This window comes from Alosa sapidissima, chromosome 12, assembly GCF_018492685.1.
Source record: "Alosa sapidissima isolate fAloSap1 chromosome 12, fAloSap1.pri, whole genome shotgun sequence".
NCBI lineage: Eukaryota > Metazoa > Chordata > Actinopteri > Clupeiformes > Clupeidae > Alosa > Alosa sapidissima.
This window is the reverse complement of record NC_055968.1, coordinates 19,345,482-19,372,619: the sequence shown is the minus strand read 5'-3', so window position 1 is coordinate 19,372,619 and position 27,138 is coordinate 19,345,482. Positions and strand designations below refer to the sequence as shown.

General features: G+C 43.1%; 1 protein-coding gene across 4 annotated transcripts; it reads left to right on the top strand.

The window, feature by feature from the left end:
- The first annotated feature begins 522 nt into the window (after window positions 1-522).
- ccdc50a (coiled-coil domain containing 50a) lies at window positions 523-26,365 on the top strand. 4 transcript variants are annotated; one of them, XM_042056633.1, is made up of 13 exons: window positions 523-772; window positions 6,358-6,420; window positions 10,576-10,705; window positions 12,172-12,262; window positions 12,775-12,868; window positions 16,103-16,448; window positions 16,527-17,140; window positions 17,770-17,918; window positions 18,452-18,505; window positions 19,028-19,138; window positions 19,320-19,399; window positions 20,645-20,757; window positions 21,680-26,365. In XM_042056633.1, exons 1-13 carry the CDS (start codon window positions 724-726, stop codon window positions 21,697-21,699), a joined length of 1,914 nt encoding a protein of 637 aa, XP_041912567.1. In that variant the 5' UTR covers window positions 523-723; the 3' UTR covers window positions 21,700-26,365. The 4 variants fall into 4 exon arrangements, with proteins under 4 accessions (XP_041912567.1, XP_041912566.1, XP_041912564.1 ...); XM_042056632.1 differs by having other exon boundaries at window positions 16,103-16,553; window positions 16,584-17,140; XM_042056630.1 differs by having other exon boundaries at window positions 16,103-17,140.
- The last annotated feature ends 773 nt before the right edge of the window (window positions 26,366-27,138 follow it).

Genomic DNA, 27,138 nt, shown 5'->3' with positions numbered 1-27,138 from the left:
TGATTTGGTGACCAGGCTCTTGTTAGGCCTACTCAGCTACAATCGGCTATTAAAAGGTCCTAAACAGTCAGACAATTTTGTCTTTGATGCCGATTGCAGCTGGGTAGGACTGCCAGATGGAGGAAGAGTGTAATGTTGTTGTTGTTTTGGAAACATCTTTGATCAGCACTGGGTTTCCATTTTTGTTCAGATCTTCTTTTAACAAGATTGGTCAGAGAAGAGCTGTGAAATAATGATACAAATTTTAAAAAAAATAAAAAAAAACAGTTGGTGGCCCAAACTTGGGAGCAAGAGGTAGTCACCTCAGTTTATGACTGCTACCAATACTAGCTATCTGATGGATAATAGTTTCCCCTGTGTCCAGCCATGCCATCTTTATTCTGTCTCTAACTGGGCGACGATTGGCGACTACGCGTTTCTACAACAAAGAGCAGCAAAATTGACCCACATTGCTATCCGTACCGACTTTTCCACCCTGCTTGCAGTCGCAGCTCTCACGTGAATTGATAGCCTAAACACACAGCTGCTGGGGAGGGAAGGGGCGGTCTAAGTGCATCAGACTGTCAGCGTCGCACTCCAGTCACTGAAACTAATCAGAGGGACACTTTTACGCCACCCATCAATCGGTTTACTGACTTAATAAATAATCAATCTGTCTCCTGTAACCTTGGCGGAAGTTGTGGAAACATAATTGAACGGATACTTTGAAATATCGCCGACAACATGGCAGATTTTAGTATCGATCAGGAAAACCTGCCTGGAGTAAAAGAGGGTAAGTTTGTGCATTTTGCAGCCTGCTAACTAGCGAGCCAGGGATGGTTCCTATCCTATCATTTATATTTTGTAATAAAGTTAGTTGTGTCTAGTGTGACCTAGCACTGATTTATTTTCAGCAATATTTTTGCTTTAAACGGTATGGCTATATGCAACAGTAATGTTACGATAGAACGCAACGATAATGATGGTGTCGATGGCTAAATGCGTGTTCAGTGATTTGAGCTGCACTAACCGGTAAATTATTTAGATATAATCAAAGTCATCAATGTCCCGCATCAGCTTTAGTTTATAGGCTAATCTATTTTAATCATGTGCTATGAACATTTGGTATTTTCCTTGTGAGGCTGGCTGAATGAACGCTAGCTCACTCGTGGGGAACGTGATGGCTATAGCTGCCCAATGATGATGGGATGTTGTTTTCTGAATTAGCTGCTAACCATTCGGTTGTTGACATAATTATCATATTTCCAAAATAACCCTGTTGATCTATTCACTTTAACTTAACAGCCACCACAATACTAGATAGCATCAGTGTCAGCTTGCTAGCTGGAGCTAATGTTTGCATTGGGTTTTGGTTGAGGGAGAAGGGCTTCTCAGCGATGTCCAAAGATATGAATCAGGCCGTAGAGAAACGTTTAATGTCATTCACAATTTGAACCTTTATTGGATCACAACCAAGTAACCTGTTGTAACGCTGTTGTTATCGGTAAACTTGGTTTCATTTTTTAACCAAACGCGGTGCTCGACGAATGACATCATGCGTGGCAGCCATAGGTCAGTGTTATGATAGAAAAAGCTAGACTAGCATGCCAGGATGGTCTCGCAATTGAATTTCGTGTGAGGCGAGACAAACCCAGGCATTAGTCGGCACGAATCATCATTTGCATAGTTTCACTTCCATTAACATGTAAAACAAAGTACCTGAAGAGTGACTGTAAACAAATGGTTAAAGTTGTCTTTGTCCTGAGCACCAGGATATTTCTTCTCTGTGTGACGGCTAATGAAAACCACCGGCCACTCCCCCCGTCATTATTGTCATATGAATACTACCACATGTATAATTATTTTCCATTGACTATTTTGGTGTAATTGTCGCTGCGTAAGAAGGTAGGCGGACTATGCTGTGAAAAGCATGCCTGAAGTGCATGTTTGCGTTGCAGCAAGTCAAAGGCCTCTCCCTGTTTTGCAGACAGCTCAGAATGCATATGGATCCAAATGTCGTCTTCTTTCACATTCTCGACGATTGATGCACCTGGGCAGGATTATGTTTGAGGAGGTGTTTTTCCATGATCTGGTCCAAGGTCTTTATCTCATTTGCTAGATAATCATGGAAATAAGTTTCACAGAGGCTTTTAGCCTAACACCCCCCATCTCCCCTTGAAAGGTGACAGGCATCCTCTTGTGGTGTGGCTCTACAGCTCAGCCTGTGATTACCTTTTTCATTTAAAGTGATGAATTGAACATGTTTCATTGTGAAGTCGTGTTGTGGGCCTACTCTTTATCTGATAAAGAGTATGTTCACCAGTTAGTGCACAGTAATATATCCTTCCTGTGCCACATCTGAATTTTATCTAAACATTCTGGACTGCATTTGAATGTCCCCTTGAATATCATAAGTGCAAAATCAAATTAAATGTCGGGAGTTTTTAAAGTAGGCTACATTTTGAAAAGTGCAGTTTGGTTGTTTTGTTTTCATTAACTGGACTGTTTTTGTACAGTGTTAGATGTGCTTAAAGAAGGGTGCCATATGGTGAGACGTGGTTAGCAGGCTTAAGTCGTAATATCTATGGTTTGTGGCTTTGTCCACAGCAGTATGTATCGATCAGTGTAATTTCCTTAGCATCTGTTTGGCTTCACCCTCCCAAATCCAGCAACAACTCTGGTTCTTGTTGTCTCTTGATGCTCTATAGACTCAGAATACCATTGGACTGTAACTGAGAATAACTTTCATTAATGTTCGGTTGATGCCTTCTGCTGGTGTGGTTGACAAATAATCTTTTTCTGTGGATATTTGAAGTATTCATGGCTGGCTGGCTGAATATTTCATGACTTGTTTATGGGGAGCATTGCATTTTCTCTCCCATGGGAATCGCTGCATCTTGGTTTTCCTTTAGGCTAATGTAAACTCACTCAAAAGCATCAGACTGACTGTTTTTAAGCCACTTTGTGCACAAGCAGCCAAGAGTGGCTAGAATTTGTCTACAGATGGATGTATCTCTGATCACATATCCACATGAAGGCTACTCTGACCCAGAGAGGTATCCCTCTGTCAAATTAGGTGGATGTAGCCTATGATTTATGCCTGAGCTGAAATATTGGCCTTCCTCTTCCTCTGAAAAAATTAGTCATCGCCACTCGCCAGCATATTTTCATACACTCCATATGGGTTTTTTTTATTTATTTTATGTCTAAAGCCTAATCGTGGCTTACCGTTATCTGCCTCTCTTGGCACAACAGGAGGCTAGGTGACCTCTGTGGAGCCATGGGCAGTCGGCTAACTCTGTTGGTTAGCCTAGCGATTGACACCCTGTGTGTCGTGTGATTCAAGGCCCGTGTGTCCCTGCCGGAGGAAACAGATGTCTCTGTGGGCGGTCGTAGGGGAAAAGAAAACTGCATTCACAAGCAGTCTGCGCAGTGTGTTAGTTAGGTAAACAAAACGGACCCTGAGAACTCATTTCTGTTTGTGTGTTTGTGTGTTTGTGTTTGTGCCTGTGCTTGTGCTTGTGCTTGTGCTTGTGCTTGTGTTAGAGCCAGAGAATGGGTTACCCTCGACGAGAAGTCTGCGCTCGAAGTAGTGTCATTCCTATCAATGACAACCTTAATTTCGGGGAAGACAAGTTCCCTCAGCCACTTCTCCGTAAGCTGATTATAGGGGTGCATGTCTCTGGAGTTCAGAGGCTGCCCTTTAGTGTGAGCCAGTATAGGAGATTAATGGCAAACAAAGATACTTCAGCCAACTAGTCTGCTCCTTTCAAGAGGTGCATCGTCAAGAAAGACTGTTGTATGGGTCATTCCGTGTCAAATCAGATAAGGTTGTTGCTGCACCATCTCAGATTTTGTTCAAACCTTTTCTATATCAGGAATGGGTCCCAAAACCCATAGGTATACAATGTAACCAAGTAAGTGTATTTATGTATGATTGAAACATGGTACAACATGGCACTTTATACACAAAATGACTATAAACAGAGCTATTCCTGCGTCGATTTTCGTGTTCCTACTAGCTACCCCACATACCATTTTAGTCCTATGAACATTACCAAAAAATGCAATCATGCCTTGTTTTATCCTTAATTTCTTCATGTGCATTTGTTGCAGAGACCTAAAATATTGGCTCAAACTTCAGGAAGTATTGTATTTGCAGACAAAATAATGATTGGTGACGTGGATACAAAAAATAGTTTACAAGACCCTCAATATCACCAGTTTTGCACTTTTTTTTCCATATCTAGGGCCTTATATAAAACTAATGTGAAAACAGTACACACTGACACTGTTAATGATCCTATCATAACGAGAACATGTCTGTCTTCCACTCTACAAAGTTTGGGCAGGCTAGGAATAAGATATTTCAAGATAATAATGCCCAAACATGGCCTCCGAGATAAGGCATTTCTGAGAGTGTAAAACTTATACAAAATCAAGGCTGAAAAAATGTATAAAAAACATTGGAATTTAACAAAAATATTTTACAGGTCTTATAGTTTTGGGACCTTAATATTAGGTAGACAAACTTCCAGCAAAATCTGAGACGGTACAGCAACCATTTTCCTGGATTTTGTCTGATTTGACACGGAATGACCCGTATCTGATATTTTCTAAAATGTAGGAGATCTGCTCTGACATAGTGGTTCAACTTCTGAACAATTTTAATATTAATACACTTACATTTATCATTCTGTGTCAAAATCTAATAATCCTATCCGTTGTTCCTATCTTTATGGTAAGTAATTATATTCTTTGTGTCAAGATATTCTATGGCCTACACAGTATGAGCTAATGCCACCTGAAAGGTTCAGTTCAGCAGATGTGTGCACCATTTCTGTTCTATAATAGTGCAGCTTGCCACAGACCTGCCTAAAGTTTCTGTTCCTCTAGCTCTGTATTTTTAGTTTGACACAAGCCTTACAAAGCATGCTGTGAGCAGCACACTCGGGCATTAATCTCTCAGCAGACCATCTGAAGTGTCAGAGGTAGAGAGTATTCCTCAGTATTACTCAGTCTGTATTACCCAGACTTAGAGAGATGAGCTGATGTGCTCAGCGAATCTAGAGTGTGCCTTCAGTCTGTGCCACTCTCCTATAATCATCTCTGTGGCAGTGATAATCTTTTTCTTGGTGTTTGAAAATGTGAATGATAAAGTAATTGCAGGGTGCAGTTTGTAGACATAGCAATTAAAGTGCTTTAGCTGACCTTGAGGACAGGCCCCATCCTATCTATGTTTAGGCTAACGTTTGCATGTAACCCCAAGGATTAGCCCAGTCTAAGCCTTTCATTCCTTGCTTGGGTACCCCAGTGCTAAAACCCAGTGTGACTGCTTACGTGTAGGCAGCGTCCATATAGGCTATGCTACTTCTGATCAGGTATAGCACAAAGAAAGTAAGCTAGAAGACAGTTGCAGTTCAGCCAGACCTCAGAATCAGACGCTGAAGAAACAGTTGATCTCAAACTTACCATCACAAACAGGACAACAAGCACAAACAAGCATTAGACTTTCTTTTGCTGAAAATATCATGCATTAAAACAACATATTAAACAGTAGCCTTGTGCTGCTCTCCATCATCTAGAATAGTTTGCTCTTCTTGTCCAAACTTGTTCAGTGTCTCTAAACAAGCACTCCAGATAGGGGGGGTCATCTAAATATTTAGTGACGGCAAGCAAAGGAGTCCTTATGTTGCACTTGGACTTGAGTCTACAAAACAAACAAGCTTCCTGCCAGTGCCCCCCTTGCATTCTGGGTAAGCTCAGAATTGGTGGGCCTGCTCTCCCTCCACAGCACGGCTGGTTCAACCGTTCCTGTGCTGGAGCGAAGTGTGGCAGCAACCTGCATTTGGTGCAGAGCTCCTGCGACAGTCAGGCCCTGTTCTAGACTGGAGTGCTCAGTGTGAGTTTATATTTTGCGGTGGCAAAGTCATATGGCTGCAGTGGAACAGCAGTGTTGTACATTTGGCATGTAGAAGAAATACAAGTGTCTTAGAGTGATAGAAGTAAATGATGGAAGCATTTGAGAATCATTAATTAAGTATTTATGATCTTGGTCTGTTACCGCTGTCGTAAGGACGCGGTGGTGCAGCATGGCTACAAATGTTTGCACGGTCGCCTGGTGAGCAGTCGGCCCGGGCTAAATCAAGTCCCTTGCAAGCCACTTGTAAGCCCCCATTGCTTTGGATAAAAGCGTCTGCTAAATCCCTCATCTTTTATCGCTGCTGAAAACACCATTTGTGTAATTTCACCAGGAGAGTGGAATCACAGCAGTCGGCCTCTGGTGTTGAAGCACAGGAGACACTGTAATGGTTAGAAGTGTCATGGTTGGAAGTACAAAACACACAAATCATCTTTTTATTGTCTCTTCCCCTACAGTGTGTCGGGACTTTGCCGTATTGGAGGATCACTGCCTGGCCCACAACCTGCAGGAACAGGAGAGTAAGTGACTAGTTCTTTGTTTCTGTTGAAATGCCCAAGTGCAGGAGAATGTTTGGTCAGTAGCCTACAGTTTCCTTAAAATACAGTCCAGAAAAGAATGAATATGTTAGTCACATCTTATTTGTTGTTTTTGTCTTTGTCTTATTAGCATAACTTATATGTTGATGTGTCAACCTTCTAATCGAGAGAGGCTGAAAAGGCATGACTAATTTTGACAAGTGACATGATTTCCTCTGTCAGTGAAGATCTTTATATTCTGTATTGATCCATTCTTTGATAAGAGTCGATTTTCATCATTGTTCCACCGACTGGCATCAGCCACCATCAAAACATTGCGTTCTTTTTTTGTCAGCGACCGATCCCCTTCCTTGCTGGGGAGGATATGGGGACATGAGTCACCCCGCATTAGAGGACAGTGGGGAAATCCAATGGAAGTCCTCCCCACCCCGCCACCCCTCGGCACTTGTCAGTTTTTGTCAATTTGAACAAGGCCAGCGGGGGATCTAAACTCTTACAGTAACTACCTTATTGACCTAATTATAATGGGCCTTTTCTGTCCATCTCCTGCTAAGGCAACGTAAACTGCACTTAGAACATAGTTTCGACCAGTAATTCCCTAAGTAATGTAATGATGTTTGGTGGTGGGGGAGGATGTTTGTGTGTGTGTGTAAGAGATTAGTTTGCACCTCTTAATCTGACTGTGTGCATGCGCCCACATATGGAGGGGATTCGCCAGTCATTTGCCCTCTCGAGGGGATTCCATGCAGCCATGAAAATGTCTTGCCTCGTTTGCCCTAGCTCATTTTCCTCACCGTAACAATGGTCAAAGCCCCCAGACATAACAACCTCCCTTAGAACTCAACAAAGGACTTAGATGTAAGCAGAAACAGAGACTCGGTGGACTTCAGAAAGCATCAGTGAGCCATTAGAAGATGTTGTTTTTATTCTGCGGCGCTTTTAAACGCCCCTGTCAGTGAGACATATTTTGATTTGTTGCCCTGCCTTGAAAACCAAAAGATAACAATTTTATCATCAAATTCTATAGCTGATGTTTTTAGTAAGGTCCTTTTTTTTAGAATATCTTACTAGCATAGATTTTAAAAAACATATTTAAGTTTCTATAACACACAATGCTCTGGCCATTAAATAGCCTTAGTTGCGAAAATGGCCTTAAATTAAACAAACAAACAAACAAACAATCACTCTGCGGTGCTTTTCTTGAAGTTTCCTTAAAGAGGGGATGAGGTCAGTTTAATTTCCGTTCACTCAGACTTGTACAGGGATGGAAGAAGGAAACAAAGGAGTGTGCCACTATCGGTTCTGTTTGTGCCCGTGGCACCTGCAGCCCGTTGTAAATGCCACAGGTTTCCAGAATGGTAGAGTTTCCAAACCGCAGAGGAACCCCCTCCCCAAGAGTTAGCACGTTGCAGCCTCCGCTTCGAGATGGGCCATTGAGTTAAGTGAATGAGGCGCGCTCTGGCAGCGTACACAGTGGCACAGCAACAGATGTGGTTTTTATCCTGCAGTCTGCTGCACTCATTTTTGTAGGCCATGTGGAGGTCTCAGTGAACAGCTTGCATGGCACTAAAGCACACTCTGACATTTGTCTTACTGGTCTTATTCAGGGAAAACTGCCTGAAAGCGATCTGTGAAGTCATACCCTGCAGCCAAGGGTAGCAGCAGATTTTTACTCCCTCCAAGTATCGAGGCATTCAGTACAGATAACATGTCTGGTTAACAAGGCTGTATCCCAGGGATTAGATTGTGGTGGCGGATGAAAAGAATTTGGGTTTGTAAACATTGCTTGCAGTGAAATGCTTTATTTTCTTTATTGCATTAAGCCCCGTATACAGATGTGGGGTTTCAAAAGGTCTCTAAAGAACCTTATGGCTATTGTTTAGAGTCAGCGTCTCCACAGTGTTTGTCTGCATTGTTCAGTGCCTTCTGGCTCCATTTCAGTGCCTTCTGGCTTCAAGCATTCTAGGTCAATTTTCTTCACTGCCCTGTTTCAGTAATGCACTGTTTTAAAATCTGTACACTGACTTTCTTTTCTTTTTAACTAACAATTAGGCCTAGCTAACCTTCCCCATCTGATTCTCTGAATATTTGCAAAACTTCACTGCTATTGTTTTTTTTCCTGCCACGCGGGATTTGTTTTATAGTTTTTTTTATTTGCTTAGGGTTTCACCACTAAGCATAACAGCTTTGGCAGGTCTAGTGCGTAGCAATTCACTATCTGATCTTTTTGTTCTCTCAACCCATGGGCTATCAACCCATATTAACATCACATTATCACAGTGGCTTTGACGTGTGGATTAATTCCAGATTACTGGAACACACACACACACACACACACACACACACACACACACACACACACACACACACACACACACACACACACACACACACACACACACACACACACGTAAATATTCAGACCTGCCCTCTTGAAACCTTTTTTCCTCATTTGGTAAACAGGTCCAGTGATACTGATCCACCCAGTCTAACTGTAGCCTACTTGCCTAACAGTCACAACACACCTCACCAAAAAAGATGCAGAACTGCACTGACCTGCCCAGCAATCATACCACACCATACTGGTCATTAGACAGTCCCAGGCGTGTACTCTTAGCCGAATTTGGATGATGTCACAGCAGTGTGAGATCAGCAGTGTGAGATCTGACTGCTCCATATACCAGCTGAGATTTATGCTCCTTGGGATGAAAGAGGTTAGACCACTGGAAGCTGTGTAAATGTACATGCAAATGACCTTACATTCTTGGGTACATTGTATTTTAACCCAATACAGAGTTATTCCTCCTCAAAACTGCCTCTGATTTCTTTCACCCAAGCTATGAGGCGGATGATTACTCCTTTGGCCAAGTCATTGGATAGAGTGGGCAGAGTGAAGCACGGAAAGTTCCTGACTGGAAGCAGTATCAGATGAGAAGGGGTGATATTATGTAATACTCTCGGTAGCATCCACTGATGAGAGTCGATCTGATTAACCAGTGTTTCCCACAGAATTGAATTCTATTTGTGGTGATAGGTTTGCAGAATTAACTTGAATGCAATGCATTGTTAACAAATTAGTGCAGTGTGGTTATGATGCTAACCAGCTTTAAGCACAATTTAGTACAACCTGGAAAATCATTGTGCGGTCGTCAATGTTGATATTGTGGTGGGCCACCACAAATAAGTCAATGTATGGGAAACACTGTACCCATACATTGACATACACACTAGCCACTAGAAGATATTTGCTTTTTGCTTATTATGGAACTTGAACTTGACCACGTTCAACCAGTGGTGCGTGCATGTAAGACATGTAATACTGATTGGCACTTGGTTAACTCAGGTTAATTAATTCTTACAGTACCCTCATAACTCATGACCGGTTGATTGACCTGTGGAGGTGTTTGACTGTTTTGGGCAGTTTTAATCCGTTGAGTGGCTTGTCCGTCCTCTCCTAGCGGAGGTCCTACAGCTGGAAAGGCTGACATTCAGAACCGCTCTGCTTTGACTGATGTGTTACGCACATTTCATGATCAATTCATACGTCACACTTGGGGGGGGGGGGGGGTACGTTGATTTACCTGTGTCGTCCGGCACATCACAGTGACTTCATGGCCTTGACAAGGTTATAGTTGTGTTATTTACAAACTCTGTGGCCAATGCCATCCAGTTGTAAAAGTATAGACAGGCTGCATATCTCTGTATCTTCATTATTAGGAAAATTGATTTTCTGTTCTTTGCCTGTCTGTGCTCAAATCCTTGAAAGATATATCCACTGAAATCCATAACATGCCTACTCTTGTTTTACATGATTGGGAACTGAAGATTAGTGTTTATTTCTGTGTTTTAGGAGCCTGCTTATTTTATCTTTCAGGGTCTGTTGATCGACAGTACATTATAACTCAGCCTTCATAGCTCCATTATATTGGTAGTCTTGGCTTATTTGCATTCACATGCTTAGGTCATGTATTGTCTTTTTGAACAATCCTGAAATATGTGAAACCTTTGTTTAAATTGAGAGATTCGCCTCTGTCTTTGTTGTGGCAATATTTTGCCATATGTTTGTATAAATGCTTAGATTGTGTGTAATTTGACTTGCTTTGATTTGTTTGTCTCTTTGTTTCCCCCTCTGGCCAGTTGAGAGCCATTTGGCGTCCAACATAAACAGGAGCCGCCTCGTGCAACAGGACCTTCTAGTGGCCAAACGTCTGCAAGAGGAAGAAGATCTGAGAGCTAAGGAAAAAAAGCAGCAACAGCACCAAGAATTGTAAGGGGACACATGTACACACACAGGCACACAGACACACACACACACTCAGGCACACACACAGAGCCTGCACTCAAGTCCTGCAAGCTCTCTAGCAGCTTGACTTGAAACTGGTCTAGCCTCAGATGTCACTGAAAATTGTTGTGAGTGTTTTATCATAAGAAATGGTGACTCCATTGAAAGCAGCACTGAGTGTAGGCGTGTTAAGACTGCTGATTCAGTATCAAGGCCTCTGTTGAGTCAGAGGTTTTATGCTGCACCAGCTGCTCAGGCAATCACCATCATAATCTATATGGATTACTAGCATGGGTTCTTTGTACCTCAGACGCCTTTTCAGAAATATCTTCTGACCCCTGCCTGTTGTGCCTGTTTTGTTGTTTGTTTGGGTTGAGTAAAGTAGATGGTGCTTTGCATATGTGCTAGTAGTAGGTAAATAAATGTAACATAAATGTAAATCACAAGGCACCCCTAAATGAACCAAGGAGCCGTTGAAGACATGAAGACAAAAAAACCTGAGGGGATCCTCCCTTAAGGCCTGGGTATTTCCAATGCTGACGTTTTTCTTTCAGATTCTTAATGCACTCTACATAGGGTTTTGCATAATCATTTTCAGGCCATTGTGTAGTTTATGTTTGTAGCCATATTTGCATTCCTCGCCCTAACTCAGACTGAAGTATGTTGTGGTGTTTGAACGTGATGCCTATCTCAGTGCTTCAGTAGCTGCCCTCATAGGAAGCACTAAGAGCACTACTGGGTAAAGTATCTCCTTAGGGAGACATCCATCCATGACACCTCTAGTCTAAATTGGCTCTGTTCTTTCCTTCAATCAATCCTGTTCTCAGTCACTTCGGGGAGGGAGAGAGGGAGGGGGCATACAACTGTGATTGCAGAAGAGGGAGATGGAAAAGTGTTCATATGCTGTTATAAGGCTGAATGCTACCTCCCAGTTTGAGATTGTGTCTCTGTATGTCTGTATATGTGTGTGTCTGCATGTCTGTATGTGTGTGTTTGTGTGTCTATGTCTGTGTGTGTGTGTGTTCCGCATTCCATATTGCATAACTCTCCTTTGCTGATGTTATCATGGTAAGGAGCCTGACAGTGATCCATGGAGGCACAGTGTGTGCCACAGGCTGAAAAACATGGCAAGGCCATGTGCTCGGGAACATGCCCACACCAGCTGCATACCGGTATCCGTCTGCAGATTTCTCTGCTCTGCACTGTTTGTGCTGCTAGCCTGTGTTAGTGGCACTGGGGCAGCAGATTTTCTGTTGAACCAGGTGTGGCTGACAAATATAGAGCAGAATTTACTTAACCTAATTTGGTGGGAAATTCACTAAATCACAGTCCCACATAACTGACGGTCATGAAAGAGCAGTATTTAGACTGCTAATGATGGTGTTTTTGGTTCAAAGTGGTGTGCTGTCATGTGAGAAATTACTGTCTAATTTAGTGTGTGTGTTTTCCAGGGAGCAGATTGACAGTGAGATAGCCCAGGTGATTCAGGAGCAGCTTGTTCGCCAGGCGGAGCAGCAGAGACAACAGGAGGAGAAGGACGCGGTGAGAAGAACAAGCCAGCCTTGTTCCCATTAGGATCTCACACTAACACACACACACACACACACACACACACAGGCCAGCCTTGTTCTCGGTAGGGGTTTAGTCAGCAAAAAGAAAACACAAAAAGATGGCCTCCACTCAGCCTCTTTGGTAAGCAAAATACCATATGGGCTAACATGATGGTCACAAGCTCACCACTTGGATGAATATGACAACAAAAATAAAGGAAATCAACACAAGATTGTCGCTACACATGATTATAAAAACGTTTTAAATCTAAAATCTGCAATAAATTTGAAGTTTACTGTACTCATGTTGTGAAGGAACACTTGTTATGGCATTTTTCTGCAAATGTTAAAATCAGCATTAGCTCAAATCATGCCACATGCCCAGGAAACCCTGTAGATTGTTAGATTGCAGAAATTGTTGATCGTTTCATTCCTATTATGCATTGGCCTCAGTTCTTTATTGAGCTGTTTGTGTCTTTGTGCGTTTGTGGTGCTTGTGTTCAGGCGATCGCTCGTAAGTTGCAGGAGAAGGAGGAGAAGAGACGACAGAAGCAGCTGGAGACCAAACTTGAGGATGAATACTACGAGGAGAAAGGAGGTGTGTGATGCATGCCCTCCTACAACTGCTGGGTCACACAAAGTGTGTGTGTGTGTGTGTGTGTGTGTGTGACTGGTGGTTGGATGAGCTATATCGTCTGAGACCTGGGTTTGTGGCTGTTTTCTTCCTTCACAACATATGGTGTAAGAAGTGGGATGGCTTGCCATGGGACCGTCAGTGTCATGTCATAGAGAGGAACAGTACATATTGGTATGTGGGGCGATCGCGGTCTCTCACGCCAGCGAGATCATTGGTGAAAATGTCCTGGTAAAGTCACATGTATTAGCTAGGCTTATTTCTGCAAATAGCCTTCTAAACTGTCTACAACACTGAACTGAATTCATTTTTTTTATATTTGTCATGAGACAACGTTGAGAACCAGAAGGTTTTGATTGATTGAGGAACACATTCATCTGCACAACTAGATTCCACACATACGGTCAGATGTACATATAAGACATTGGACTCTAGTTTGCAAGTCAAGTCGTTTTTGTTTTTGTCAGCTGACCCAGCCAGAAACCCCGCCCAAGCACATTACTTCAGCCTTGTTACCCTCCACTTTGGTGTCCTAGGCAACTAACAGCCAGTCGAAGAACAAGCAGAACCAGACTTGTAGCTGAAGCAACCTCTCCTTCCCTCCAAATTCAACTGGAGTATTTTGTGCATTCGTTAAGAAATATTCAGTGACTGACTACAGTTCTGTTCAGAAAAAACGGGAGGTGATGTGAACAATGCCAGGCAAGATGAAGCTGGAGCTCTCCAACTGGGAGAGCCAATGAAATGATTGAGAACACACCAATCTACACATACACATACACACACAATTTCCTGCTGACAGGGGGCCTCATTAGCAGTAAGTTGTAGTGATGGAATGCTGTTGGATATCCCAGCATCTCTGGCACTTGGGAAGATTTGGGAAGACTGGGCACACACACATACAGGGTTTTTTCTCTCTCTCTCTTTTCAAGCTGTAGCACATGACCTATTTAGGGGTCATCTGTAGAAAAGAGTTTTCAGAGGCAGGAGAGGTTCCTTTTGTGTTGTTGCCAAACCTGGGCTTCAAAGCACCTCTAGTCTGGATAAGCCACCTCTAAGATGGCTGGAGTACTGCAGCGTGCACACACACACACACACACACACACACACACACACACACACACACACACACACACACAAAGTGCCTGTCTTGTCAGACAGTCCCTGTCCTAAACAGATATCAGCTCACACGTCAGTCTCTTACATTTGAATACCTTTGCTGTTTGTTTTTGCTTGACTTTTACTCAATCCTCTCATCCTCCTCTCTCTCTCTCTCTCTCTCTCTCTCTCTCTCTCTCTCTCTCTCTCTCTCTCTCTCTCTCTCTCTCTCTCTCTCTCTCTCTCTCTCTCTCTCTCTCTCTCTCGATCTCTCTCGATCTCTCTCTTTCTTTCTTTCTTTCTTTCTCTCTCTCTCTCTCTCGATCTCTCGATCTCTCTCTCTCGATCTCTCTCTTTCTTTCTTTCTGTCTTTCTTTCTTTCTCTCTCTCTCTCTCTCTCGATCTCTTTCTTTCTTTCTTTCTTTCTTTCTTTCTTTCTCTCTTTCTGTCTCTTTCTTTCTTTCTTTCTTTCTTTCTTTCTTTCTTTCTCTCTCTCCTCTCTCTCCCCCTTTCTGTCATATGGTACCAGGCACATACGCCCCTCTTCCTCCTCCCTCTCTCTCTATCCCTCCATTTCTGTCATATGGTACCAGGCACATTCACACCCACCCACATTCTTTCACTCCGTCTCCTTATCTCCCCGGCAGCATTTCCTCAGTGCGCTGTAATTCTCCACCCTCCCTTCTGCCAAAGGCGGTGTTGGCTCGCTGATCTGTAGTTTCCCCCTATTTAGCAGCTGCTGTGTGTGTGTTGTCTGTAGAGCCAAGGAGCCTCCACAGTAAATCTGTAGCACCTCAGAGCAGTGTTCATGCACCAAAACCCTGTACTGACGACGGTGTAGAGGTGTGGTACTTCATACTTACTGTACATAGTGCTTAGTGTATTGTTAAAACAGAGCTCACAGAGACGAAGATAGTACACAAGCTGTTTGTTTGACATAGAGGGCTTGGCTGTTGCATTGTTCACTTGCTTGAAGGGTGACTCCTCCGGAGGCTGAGGAGTCCCCCATGGCCTGTCAGTCAGTATCAGTGATGGGCATGTGTGTGACCATCTCCCTCTGTGAACGCTCCGTCACGCCGACCCCCTTCACTTCTGCCAGCGGCCTGAAGGAGGACTGCTTGTTTTGTTTTGGAAATGTAACGGCATGTAAACACGCCTGCGGTTTCCATACTTGATTCACTCGCAAACGTTTTGTGTGTGTGTGCGTGTGTGTGTGTGCTTGCTTGGTCAGTCTGAAAATGGGACACTATAAAGTTATTAAGTAGAAATCCCATGTTAGGGATTGTTTATATTTTTATTGGTTAAATGGAGGCCTGTTCAGGCAGGTCATGAGTAGTTAGGTCAAAAATCACTTATCCAAAATGAATTAGTTGACCTGTGAATTATTCACCTTTTGTATTATAAGTGCTGTTTGTTATTTACATGTACATAGTAGGACTACGGCACAGTCACTTAACCAATAGAAAATGGTCTTGCTATTTAAATTTTCAAAAGTACACATCCTGGCTTGACCTGCCTCTGTGTGTTTACCTGACATTCCTGTTTTGTGAGCTCACACTGGGAGAGGTGTGACATTCATAGTAATCCGGCCCTCAGAGCAACCAGGACACCCACGTGGTCATAATACAGGGTTTTGACTGGTCGGTTGGGTAGTTTTGGTGTGATGTGTTAGTTATTCCTGTTTATGCTCTGCTGTCACAGTGCTTCATAAGCTTATTTTGAAATATGTTCATCTGAAATTCATTTGTTTCAAGTCATAAAGACATAGCATCATCACTTTGTCCCACCCCCTTATGTGTTAGGCTACAGTTTCATTCATATCACATTGTGTCAGGTTTGCATGCTTAGACTTTCTCCCTCTTGTGTTCAAAAAGTGTCATGTCACCGATGTTGTGTGAGTGACTTCGTGTTCATGTGACTTATTCTCCCAGGTGTCTAACCCATCAGGCTTACTAATCCTCCCTTGCCTTGTCTATCTGTCTATTTGTGTCGATCCATTGGCTGTTGTTTCACACTCCACCCCTCTTTACATCCCTCTTTCATCCATCCCTCCTTCCGGAATGCTCTCCCTCCTCCTTTTTCCTGCCTGCTCCTTCCCAGCTCGACGAGTCCCCTCCGACTCGGACTACCCCTATGCGGAGGACGGCTCCAAAAAGCCGTCGGACTCCAGCCGGAGGAGGTACCCTGAGTACGATCCGCCGGAGCTGGGGAGTCCCCGGCGGCACGAAAGCCCCGGCAAGGAGCGGTACCAGGACAAACGGGGCCTCAACCCCGACTACTACGGTCCCCCGGAGGGCAGGGAGAGGCAGGGCCGAGGGGCAGCAACAGAGGAGTGGGAGGATGAGCCGGTGGTCCGCAAGAAAGAGAAGCCCGCCCGACCTCCTGCGCCCAGCTACAACACCGAGAGGCCCGTCCGACCTCCCGCGCCCAGCTACAACACCGAGAGGCCCATCCGACCTCCCGCGCCCAGCTACAACCCCGAGAGGCCTGTCCGACCTCCCGCGCCCAGCTACAACACCGAGAGGGACCGGGATAAGGACAGAGACCGAGAGAGAGACGGGGATCGGGAGCGAGATCAAGATAGAGATAAGGACAGAGAAAGGAGGAGGGACCGAGATGGATGGAGGGATGGAGAGCGAGACAGGCAGAGGGTCCGAAGCCGAGACCGGCTGGACACGTTGGAGTCCGACAGGGTCCGAGATCGAGATGCAGAGCGGGACCGACACGGACACCGAAGACGAGATGACCAAGACTGGTCCAGGGAGCAAGACCGAGGCAGAGACGGATACGAGACCAAAGGTGGGCGTAGAGACAAAGACCGAGATGTGTATGAGACCAAAGATGGACATCGGGAGAGAGACGGGGATCGGGAAAGGGAGAGAGAGAAGAGGCAGCACAATGGGCGTACGAGGAGCAGAGAGAAGGAACTGGACGAGCGCACAGGCTCCTGGTCTGGCGACGAGGAGCTAAGGAACCGCCTGCGTCTCCCCTCGGGGCCTGGGGACGTGTTTGAGGAGCCCCGCAGTCCTAGCTCCCCCCGGAGGGTGGCCCTGGCCCTGGACCTGGACAATGATGTCCATAGGGGGCGCTCTCACTCTAGGGATCTCCCCTCCCTCTCCGACTCTCCTCTGGATAGAGGTATGGGGCGCCTGAGAGTGCAAGTGTGTTTTGTTTGGGGGTGTTATCGCTCTCTGGGCTGGATCACCAGGTGGTGGGTGCTTCTTGCAATTGTTGGTGACGAGTTCCAGAATCTTCCTCTCACTCTTCCGCCTCCTTATTATGCTCCTCTTATTTGAGAATCGTGATTGTTTTTTCCTCAAATCATGCCACATGCTTCCTTTTGTTCTCAACCAAACATTTGTGTGTATCCATATTTGTTTTGATTTTAGTTGGGCAACAGCAGCTAATCCCAATGGGTTGCTGGTGCTTGTGTATGTGGTTATGTTTGTCACAGAGAGATTTTACCGGCACCGTCAGCCTTGACTAATGAAGCTTTTCTCTAGGGGGAGCCATTGTGTTTCCCGCTTTCCAACTTCTCTTTCCAGCCTCTGTCTTCTTTCCCTCTTTCCAACTTCTCTCTTTTTGATGAATCCTCCAATCATTTCTCCCTTTTTTTTCCTCCTTTCAGCACCCCTACACTTCCTTCATCTTATCTCTACTCTGTCTCTTTCGCACGCTCCTTTCCTCTGTCCATCCCAAAGCTATTAGTTTTGGCTTTTCTCATTTTTTTTCTCTCTCCCTCCCTCTCTCTCTCTCTGCTCCTGCAGGTCGTGGAGGTCGAGGGGACTTTGGCGTGGTGGAGGCGCAGCAGGGCCTGAGTCGCATGGCTCTGAGAGAGCAGGAGCTGCGGGAGCAGGAGCTGCAGGAGCTGCGGGACATGGAGGTGGCACGGCGGATGCAAGAGGAGGAGCTCAAGGTGGGGAGCAACCACAGCGCCCCCTTCAGGGCTAGATGAGGACTGCAGAACAGTCTTTTACACGTGTGGGCAGGGTGTTGTTTTTTTTTTTTTTTAGTTTTCTTCATATTTCATAAGAGACTTCCTTCTAAATGTTTACCACTGCACTAGTATAGCAAAACTAGGTGAAAGAGGGGCATCCTACAAAAAGCTTTCAGTGACATTCTAAGGACAACATAATACATAACCCACCATAGAAACATTTTAAAACAAGGTTAAAGAAGACAGCATGTACAATGGCAGTGGATGGCATTTGTAAAGATATCTGTTGTATGTAAGAATGTTATGCTTTACATTTTAACTGTCATAGAAAAGCACAGGACTTTCCACTGAGCTCAGTGAGTAGTATGTTATCAGTGACTGAGTCTTATGGGTTCTTTCTGACAAACAGATTGCAGAAGTGTGTTCTTTTCTCAGCGGATGGGAACAGGAAACCTAATGTGCTCTGGTGATGCTAACCCATTTCCTCTTGTTTATGTGTGTTTCGTTTGCAGGCCAGTCAAATTAGCAAGCGGGCAGCCCAGGCTGCCCAAGTGGCACAGGATGAGGTGAGGGGTCATTTGCTCTGAGGAATGTCATCATTTTTAGACAGAAAAGCTGATTGATGTTGGAGTTGAACGTGTTTAGACTAAGTTGACCTTCACAATACGGGCTGATGGATTGACTAGATTGGGTATTTTCGCCTCGAGTGTAATAAATTGTCCTAAGCCAGAACATGGGGGTTGATTTATTTACTGTATGAGCTTGAGGAAAACTGAAGGTCAAATGTATGTCTGCAATGTATATCTTAATGTGAATCATGCACTATTCTGCTGACATATGGCAGCACATTTATTTTATTTCAATCAGATGTGATGGGAGATGCTGTCCTACAATCATTGCGCAGCGCAATCAAAAGACATGTTTCATATTGTGGCTTAATATAATCATGTGTAAATAAGCAACACAAATCAATATGAGCAGATTTTTCCATCTGTCCTTTTGTGTTGTCGTGCTAAGAAGTTGTGCTAAGTGGTTGCTGACTTTTTTCACAATGTGGATGAAAAGTAATTTGGCTTTGATTGTTCCAGGAAATTGCACGGATGTTAATGGAGGAGGACAAGAAGGTCTTTAAGAAAGCACGGGACCGAGAGCGAGAGAAACCGCCGATGGACAGGAGGAAACCAGAAGGCGACTGGAGGGTAATTTATGGTCTACTCACACATTTACTTCACAACACACATTTTGCTAGTTACTGAGATTGAGCTCTTTCTCAATGCAGTGTGTTAATGCATTTTTAATGTATTATTTCACAGTAGAAGTTAAGATGTGTGTGTGTGTGTGTGTGTGTGTGTGTCTGTGTGTCTGTCTGTCTGTCTTCAGCCAGCACAAGAGGAGGTAGTACGGCCCCGATCACGAGAGGAGTATGACCAGCAGAGGGCCCGCAATCATAAATCGTCCAGGTATTTTCACATATCTTTTCTTAAGTATGTTCACACACAAGCACACATCTCCACTCCCAGCAAAAAAATCTTACAGCAGAAAATGCTGAATGAGGTGTAAAATCTGGAATGATAAAGGATGATATATCCACACAATGACTGCTCTGGTATGCATTGCCACAGCATTCAGACATGGAAGCTCTTTCTTATGTCTAAACATTTAAGTAAATGTTGGTAGTTTGTAAGTCTATTGTTGCTATATGACATTAACATTAATGCACACATCAGCAGGCAGCATTAGCAAAAGCTGCTTACGAGTTCTATATACATTCTATATACATTATATCAGTGCCTCAGCTAGGTGGGAATTATGCACATGACCTTTGCATTGTTAACACTGTTCCCAGCCAGTTCAGTCATAAGAGCTAAGCCAGCATAATCCTGTTGCCAGACCAGAGTTCCCAGACTCTGGTCTTAAAATTACAGAAGCCTGGAGAAGTTAGATGTCACGTCAAGCCAAGTGCAGCTCATCCAAAATCTGTGAACAACAGGCTGGTATGCCTTTTAAAACCCCAAGAAACTTTGTGAAAGTGTCATTCAGCATTGTATTCCTCTGAAGGCATCTAAGTTGCTACTTTGACCTTTGTTTTCACATGACATTGGATTAGTTTAAACATTTAAACTCGACTAATCCTCTAATTGACCCCTCCCATCATTTAAGCTGAACTCATGTTTGTCCACGGATATTGAATTGTAATATGCATCCAATCCCACGAGTCAAAGGTGCAAACAAACAATCCATCTTACAAATCCATTTTACACTCCTGCTGGGAAGAAATTCTCTTTTCCAGGTTAGATTGCTCAGCTATAGTAACCTCTATTTTCCAGCAGTGTCTGCGTCGCGTTGCATCGCTGGCGCTGATTACTGCCACTTTGGGCAGTCTTTGTTGTAAATTCAACACATTTCAGAAGCGTCCCTGAAGCGGTTCTCCACTCTACTCCACTTTAAATTAGCACCTAGTTTTATTTCTTTGATGGATGAGGCTTCATGGATGCTTCTGAAAGCAGATTTAAGACGTTTTATAACCATCTTTTTGCCAAATTGAATGTAGTAAAACATTGTACAGGTTCAAGAGTTCACAACTGTGAAAATGTGGCAAAAAGACAAAATATAAAATAGTTGGTGCTTAAAACTTCCTTGGACTCGATTTGGATGCTTTTCTCCACACTGCTTTCCGACTGACCGTGTATGTCTCTCTTGCACAGGCCTGCTCCTCCACGCACACAAGACTATGAGAACGTGCCAGCTGGTGGCTATGGCTACCCAGAGCCTCACTACCCCGCACGGCCCGCCACCCGACCCGACGCTGCCTACAAAGGTGAGTCTTCCAGCCCCGCCACAATCACTTTCACTGATTAAACAATGGTGTGTGAGTGTGTCTGTGTCGGTATAATTTACACAAATATATAAAGACACAGTTTCACATTGACCTTATTATGTACACTCATACCTACTCAAAAAAAATATCAATAGTGACTTTTATCTAGCAGTAGGTGCTAGACAAATGTCAGCCATTCGTTCCTGTAAAGTTACTTGAAAAAGGAAAGTTAAAAACCTGAAGTGTGAGTGCAGATGCTGTGTACTGTAGCTTAAGGCTTTCCCTCACCCCTGGGGAGTTATGTACTGTTGGCAGAAATGGCACTCCACAACAGGAGCCTGCAGCACTGCGTGCACTCTCTGGAATGGCTAGAGGCAGAGATTACCAAGTAGAGAGTGATGGAACCAAATGACATCTTGATCTTTCAAATTCAAATTTAAAGGAGCTTTATTAGCATGACTGTTTGGATACAGTGTTGCCAAAGCCAGTGTTACAGATAATACAGTAGAATAACAAAAGAAAGTAAATGGACATACAGCAATGCGGGTATAACATGTGAACATAGATTACACAATAGCGTGTGTGTGTGTGTGTAGGTCCATGAGTACACATATATATAGATATACATATATACACGCACATCTGTGCACAGGAACATGTATGTTTCTGTTAACACAGAGACAGGTCGTTTTTTTTTTTTTTTCTTCTAACATGTCTACATTTTAAGACACGTTGTGCTGCTAGGGCAGCAGAGTGCCCTTCTCCAAGAAGTATGGCCATTTTATCATTGTCTTCAATGTCTATAAAATTTGGTATGACTTGGATGTTATTGAAAAAGGTCTGTCTTAAAGTCTTAGTGTCATATACCTCTCTCTCTCTCTCTCTCTCTCTCTCTCTCTCTCTCTCTCTCTCTCTCTCTCAGGTTCCTACTATAAGCAGTGACGTCGGCCCCTGCTGCGTGTGCTGAATTCTACTTCCTTATCCTTCCTTTTGTGAATTTTAATTTATTTCATTGTCCTGTTTGTCACTGTACCTTGGTCAGAGGTGGCTGGGTCCTGTGCTTATTCAAAACCATCAGAGATTTATTTCCCATCATGCCTCTCTCAGGCTGACCTACTGGACATTGGGTAGCTTTCTGAAGCATTGTTGATCTTTTTTATTCTTTTATTTTTACCCTTTCGTTTTTATGTTGTGGTTCAATCAGCTCAACACCAAGAGAAGGAAAATATGTTGCTCCTACTACTGTCCAATCATGACTTTCTCTGATCATGGAAATCCCTGGAGGCTGTAATGAGAGGAACTTGTTCTTTTTTTTTTTTTGTATGGACATGTTGTTGTTTCATTGTTTTGTCTGAACATGTGACAAGGAGGACACAGGATGCTGTTTGTATGTGTGTGGTGATTCTCTTGTTGTGGCCATGTGTTTGGTGTTGGTCCAGCAGAGGCTTGAGGATCTTCTAAATCACGTCTTAATCCACACTGGACAGAGCTGGATCTTGGATCCCCTTCCTCAAGGATGATTTTTTTAAGTGTTTGAAACACAACAACAACAAATTGAGAGGACAAGAAACACACACAAAAAAAACATTTTCAAGAGCATTGGTCATTCACTGTATAATTGAACTTGAGGAGAATAAGTTGTGGTCATCAGTGGACACTTTGACCTTGACTGCGCAGGTCAAGTTTGGTTATTGTCTCTGTGTCTCTATCAGTCTCTCTCTCTCTCTCTCTCTCTCTCTCTCTCTCTCTCTCTCTCTCTCTCTCTCTCTCTCTCTACAGGATGCATTGCTACTGCTGTGTTTGTTTGTGTATGCATGCAAGCTGAAGGTAAACTCCACAGTGTTATATTATAGCTCGAGAGTTTAAGTGTGAACGTAATATTTGTTTGTTTGTTTTCTCCCCTCCACCCTAGATACATACTGTACAGCAGAAACTAAAAACTGACTTTGGTCGACCCACTCATGTTTTTTTTTTTTTTTGTAATTCTCCTCTTCTTTCTGAATTCTCCTTTTATTCCATTTTGAGCTCTTGTTGAACAAGCAACAGCAGTTTGCAATATTTGCATGGTCAGTAAACAGTGAAACATCCAACTGTGGCTATTTGCAAATAGGGCATTTGAATTTTTATTTGTTTTTCAGTCATTTCAGTTTCAGTTTTTCAATATTGTTTAAGAACAGTGAGGAACACCACTTTCATATGTAAAATACTAAGGCACTAACTAAGTTGACAAAAAAATAATATCAAAAAGAAACCATTTCATAAGCATTGGTAGCTAAACCAGAAAAGGGAAAACAGCCATGACCCATAATACAAGGTGCAAGTGTTTGTGTTTGAATGCATATACTGTGTCAAACCATCTATGCCTTTTGGCATGTGTGATGCACCACACTTGCATATCATACTTGTACTGTACGTCCTTCTCATGCTCTGGGTGCTTTCCCCCTGTACATTGTGTTCATTTACATTCCAAAACCAGTGAGGCCAAAGGGATCGTACTTCCTGTTCCGTGCATTCCCATGCTGCACTGCAGGGAGCGTGAACTGGGTTCCTGTGGCCAAAATTAGCAGCTGAATCAAAATGCACACACACACACACGGCTCCTTTTGTTGATGCTGCCATGCATGTCCTGGAAGGCAGACTGTTATCGGAGCCTGTGTGTGTTGGCATATCTGTGGCCATGGGGAACATGGTTGCAAATATGCTGTTTCCACAGTTATTTTGTGATTTTATTGTGGTTTCCTTCTTGGTAGAGGGTTTTGATGACTCTTCCACTGGGTCCATTTCTGCTGTGGCTAAACTGCATTTGGTGCATTTTCCCTCCATGACTTTTATGAGCTTTCATTATTATGCTGCATAGACATTTCTTGCTTCTGGAAATTAAATTGGCTCTATGGGGTTTGTGCCAAATAGCTCACCTTTTCAGGGATTTGATTGTGGTTGCACCGCGTCAGGGGGACTGACAGTTGTCAATCATGTTCACTAGCTTGTTCTTTAGTACTTTTCCCCTTTTCAATTAGGACTTTGTTCTTTGATTTATCTTTCGGACATCGTGATATTGTTTACAATATTGTATCTACATATAATTCCATGTTTTTTGTACATGACTAATTAAATGGGCATCTTATTCCATCACGAAGAATTCTCTGTAGTATAACTTCTGTCCTTTCTGTTTTAGAGAAAGAAGGACTGCATTGAAGTGATTGGCCCATGCCAAAATACAGTGCTCTGACCTGCCTCTACTGCTGATTTTTAATTTGTTTTCTTCTGTTATTTGTCAGTTTATTTTACAATATGTTCCATTTTTATGTTGAAATACATCTATTATGGGCATTCCAAACATGTATTCTACGTTCCCAACACCGTATATAGCACTATAGTCCGAAAAAGGGGAAATGTTGTCCATACTGCTGGGTCTTGAACATCAAGCTGTAGGACTTTATTTTACTATCTGGTCAGTTAAACCTGAAAACTTGAGTATAAGATTAAATGGAAGAGCAATTGTAAGATCAGAGTGGGGAAAGTTCATCATGTACTGTATGAGACTGCCATTATCCATTTCAGGCAGTTAAGAACAAACTCAAATGGATTTCACACTGCAGACTTAAGACACTCCCTGAGAGCCTTAATGCTTTTTTTGATGTCCATGCGAGAGCTATCCATGTTTTTGTAGCATTCCACCAGTGCCTCATATCACTCAAGGAAAGTGGGAGCACTGTCAGCCATTTGGGGTCTGGTATATTCACAATGGCATGGAGCACTGTTGTCATTCCTGAAGTGGGTGTCATTCCTTTCCCACAATTTGACCCTTGTAAAGCAATTTGTTCTGTCTCATTCTAGTTCTCCAGGATTCCATACCTGATGAACCATAGTATTGTTAGCTTATAAAGCTGTGGTTGAATCCCACCCACCCAACCCAACCACGCCTTCTCCTCCCATGAGTAACTAGACCAAGGTGTGACCGCTAGTTGTCATGACAATGGCCCTCTTGTACATTGAGCTCTAAAGACTCCTTGTCAATACATTCCATTCATGCATGGTGTGTCTTTTGAGGTTTTGTTTTAACTCTCTGAACAGGACATCTATACTGTATTCATATGCAATGGGGTATTCCACACAGTCTGTTTACCCTTTGACCTGAAAGCTGAGTATTTGGTGTGATTGTGTATGCTGGAAGCTAATCTGCTGGTTATCCAACTATCTTTGGTAGTTACAATTAAGATAGTTAGCCTTATGCTGATGTTTTTTAAGCAAACTGTCCCATTTAACATATCCATTTACAAGAAGTTCACAACCAATTTCCCATTAACTTTGGGAGTTTGCTTTTGTGTATATGTTTGTTTCTGATCAGCTCATTTGGAGCTCCGTGGCAACACCACACTCTTGTGCATGTTTTATGCTGAGCAGCTTGAGCTTGGTGGACATACACATCCTCTGGGTGCTGACTTCGATTTCAGTCATGTCCGTACTCAGTAGGCAAGAGAATGAGTCTCACTTCAGATGTAGTTTAATCACTTGAACAGTTTAATTAACCTTCAGAGTCCTCCAGGGGTAAATCAAGGACTTAATCATGTGAACCGTAATTTTTCACTGGAATTCAATAATTGAAAATCAGCTGAGCACAAAACAAGTAGTAGTAGGTTCTTTTGAATGGTGGCTCGATCAACTGTTTACAGCATACCATCAGCATTTACAACTAGAAGGGTCTGAGAATGCAGACCTTTGTCAGGGCCATACGCCATGTCGCACAACATTAGCAAAAGTGAAACTACAGGAGTCTTCTCAAACTTTGACCCATTCAACACCTTTACACTTTCATGTCAAAATCAGGCCTGTAGCTTTTCAGTAAACCTGCACATAGACAAACACTGGCAGAGGTAATCATGCAGCCTACCATTGTTCAGGCCATATTGTAACAAAACCAGCAGCAGTAGTACAACAGGCTAAATGACTTCATTTGAAAATGATCAGGTTTAACTGGTTGATGGTTGCTGTCAGTATGGTAGTTTGAGCTACAATCATTGTGTCCTAATCAGTTTATAAGACTTTATTGGACTGTTGGTGGCACTAATATTAAATGTTGGAACAATTGTGAAAACATTGGGGGCAGTTTCTCTCACTCCCTAGCATTGTTTATCTTTACAATGCAGGTTTACTGTCATGAAGCACACAAACCTGCTCTTATCCCAAGTTTGGTACACTGGGGTTACGGTATATCAAAATACTTGTCTTGTGTTTCTTATACTGTGCTGAGGTAAATGTTAGTATGATTGGTGTTGGTATCATTCCCATTGCAGACAACGTGAAATTCAAGTGCAATTTTTTAATCCAATACTCTTTTGTTTTGGGGAATGAGTGGGAGAGACCAGTTCAAATTATTGTAGTATACAGTACAGTTACTCTGGAACAATCACGTGTGTTTTGCAAATTGCAACAATTAGTCTTTATCATAAGATTCAAATGTGATTTCCATATTTATTTTTTACATTTGCTAGAGTGTGTATATACACTGTAGCAAATTACTTGGTGAGGTTATGATTTCAAAAAAGATTGTAACAATGTTTTGGCTGCTTGGAGCAATAAAGTCATGCTGCTTAGCAGAGAAACAGTTCTTGTGTGTGCTGCGTCCTGTATTCTTTCGGTCTTTCTGTGTGATCTGTGAGGAACCATATAGGTGGGGCTGCCCAATCATAGATCTGGTTCACCTGCATGCCTGGCATGTCTCTGGGTCCTTGCATGTAGTAATGTTGATGGACAGCCCTTAGAAAAGTTGTCTTCACCTATCCTCTCCTTGTGGAATGCTGCCTCCTAGTGTTTGTGAAAAGTGAATACATCGTGCTATAAAATATATATATATATATATATATATATGTGTTTACACAATTTGACTGTTTCCTGGAGAGCAAATGCAGCCTGTGTCTTGACCAATGAAACATCTTGTAGTCTGTGTGTGCCTGTATATTGTCCTCCACAAAATGATTCCTGAATTGTAATGTGTTTTTTGTGAAGTTACCATACTTCAACATCATATTAGTACCAGGGTGGTCCCCCCACCACACACACTACCAGAAACAATGACTGAAATCAGACATGCACATCTCAGACAAAGCTTCCAGCTGTGTGTGCAACAGTGTCTGAAGGAGTTCTGAAGTGTTCAACACAGGCTGTTCCGCAGACTGCTGCTGCTGCCCTGAAATGAGATCATTAATTTAATGTTCTGAGGCATTATGGCTTAACTACGCAAAGTCTGCATGGTCCTTTTTTGAGACTCCAACAGAAGGAGTGTTTAATTGCTTCAAATAAGCAGCCTGTGTAATGACCTGTGAAGGGAAGCTTAATAACAGCAAGTCTTGTCATGAGCAAGTTAGCCTTTTCTGCCATGTG

What these genes read in the sequence shown, in the direction of transcription:
- ccdc50a (XM_042056630.1), top strand. Translation starts at nt 724, where the DNA reads ATGGCAGATTTTAGTATCGATCAGGAAAACCTGCCTGGAGTAAAAGAG. An exon ending in CCCAAGTGGCACAGGATGAG is followed by an intron (nt 18,506 to 19,027) that starts GTGAGGGGTCAT and finishes TGATTGTTCCAG; the next exon opens with GAAATTGCACGGATGTTAAT. An exon ending in ACCCGACGCTGCCTACAAAG is followed by an intron (nt 20,758 to 21,679) that starts GTGAGTCTTCCA and finishes TCTCTCTCTCAG; the next exon opens with GTTCCTACTATAAGCAGTGA.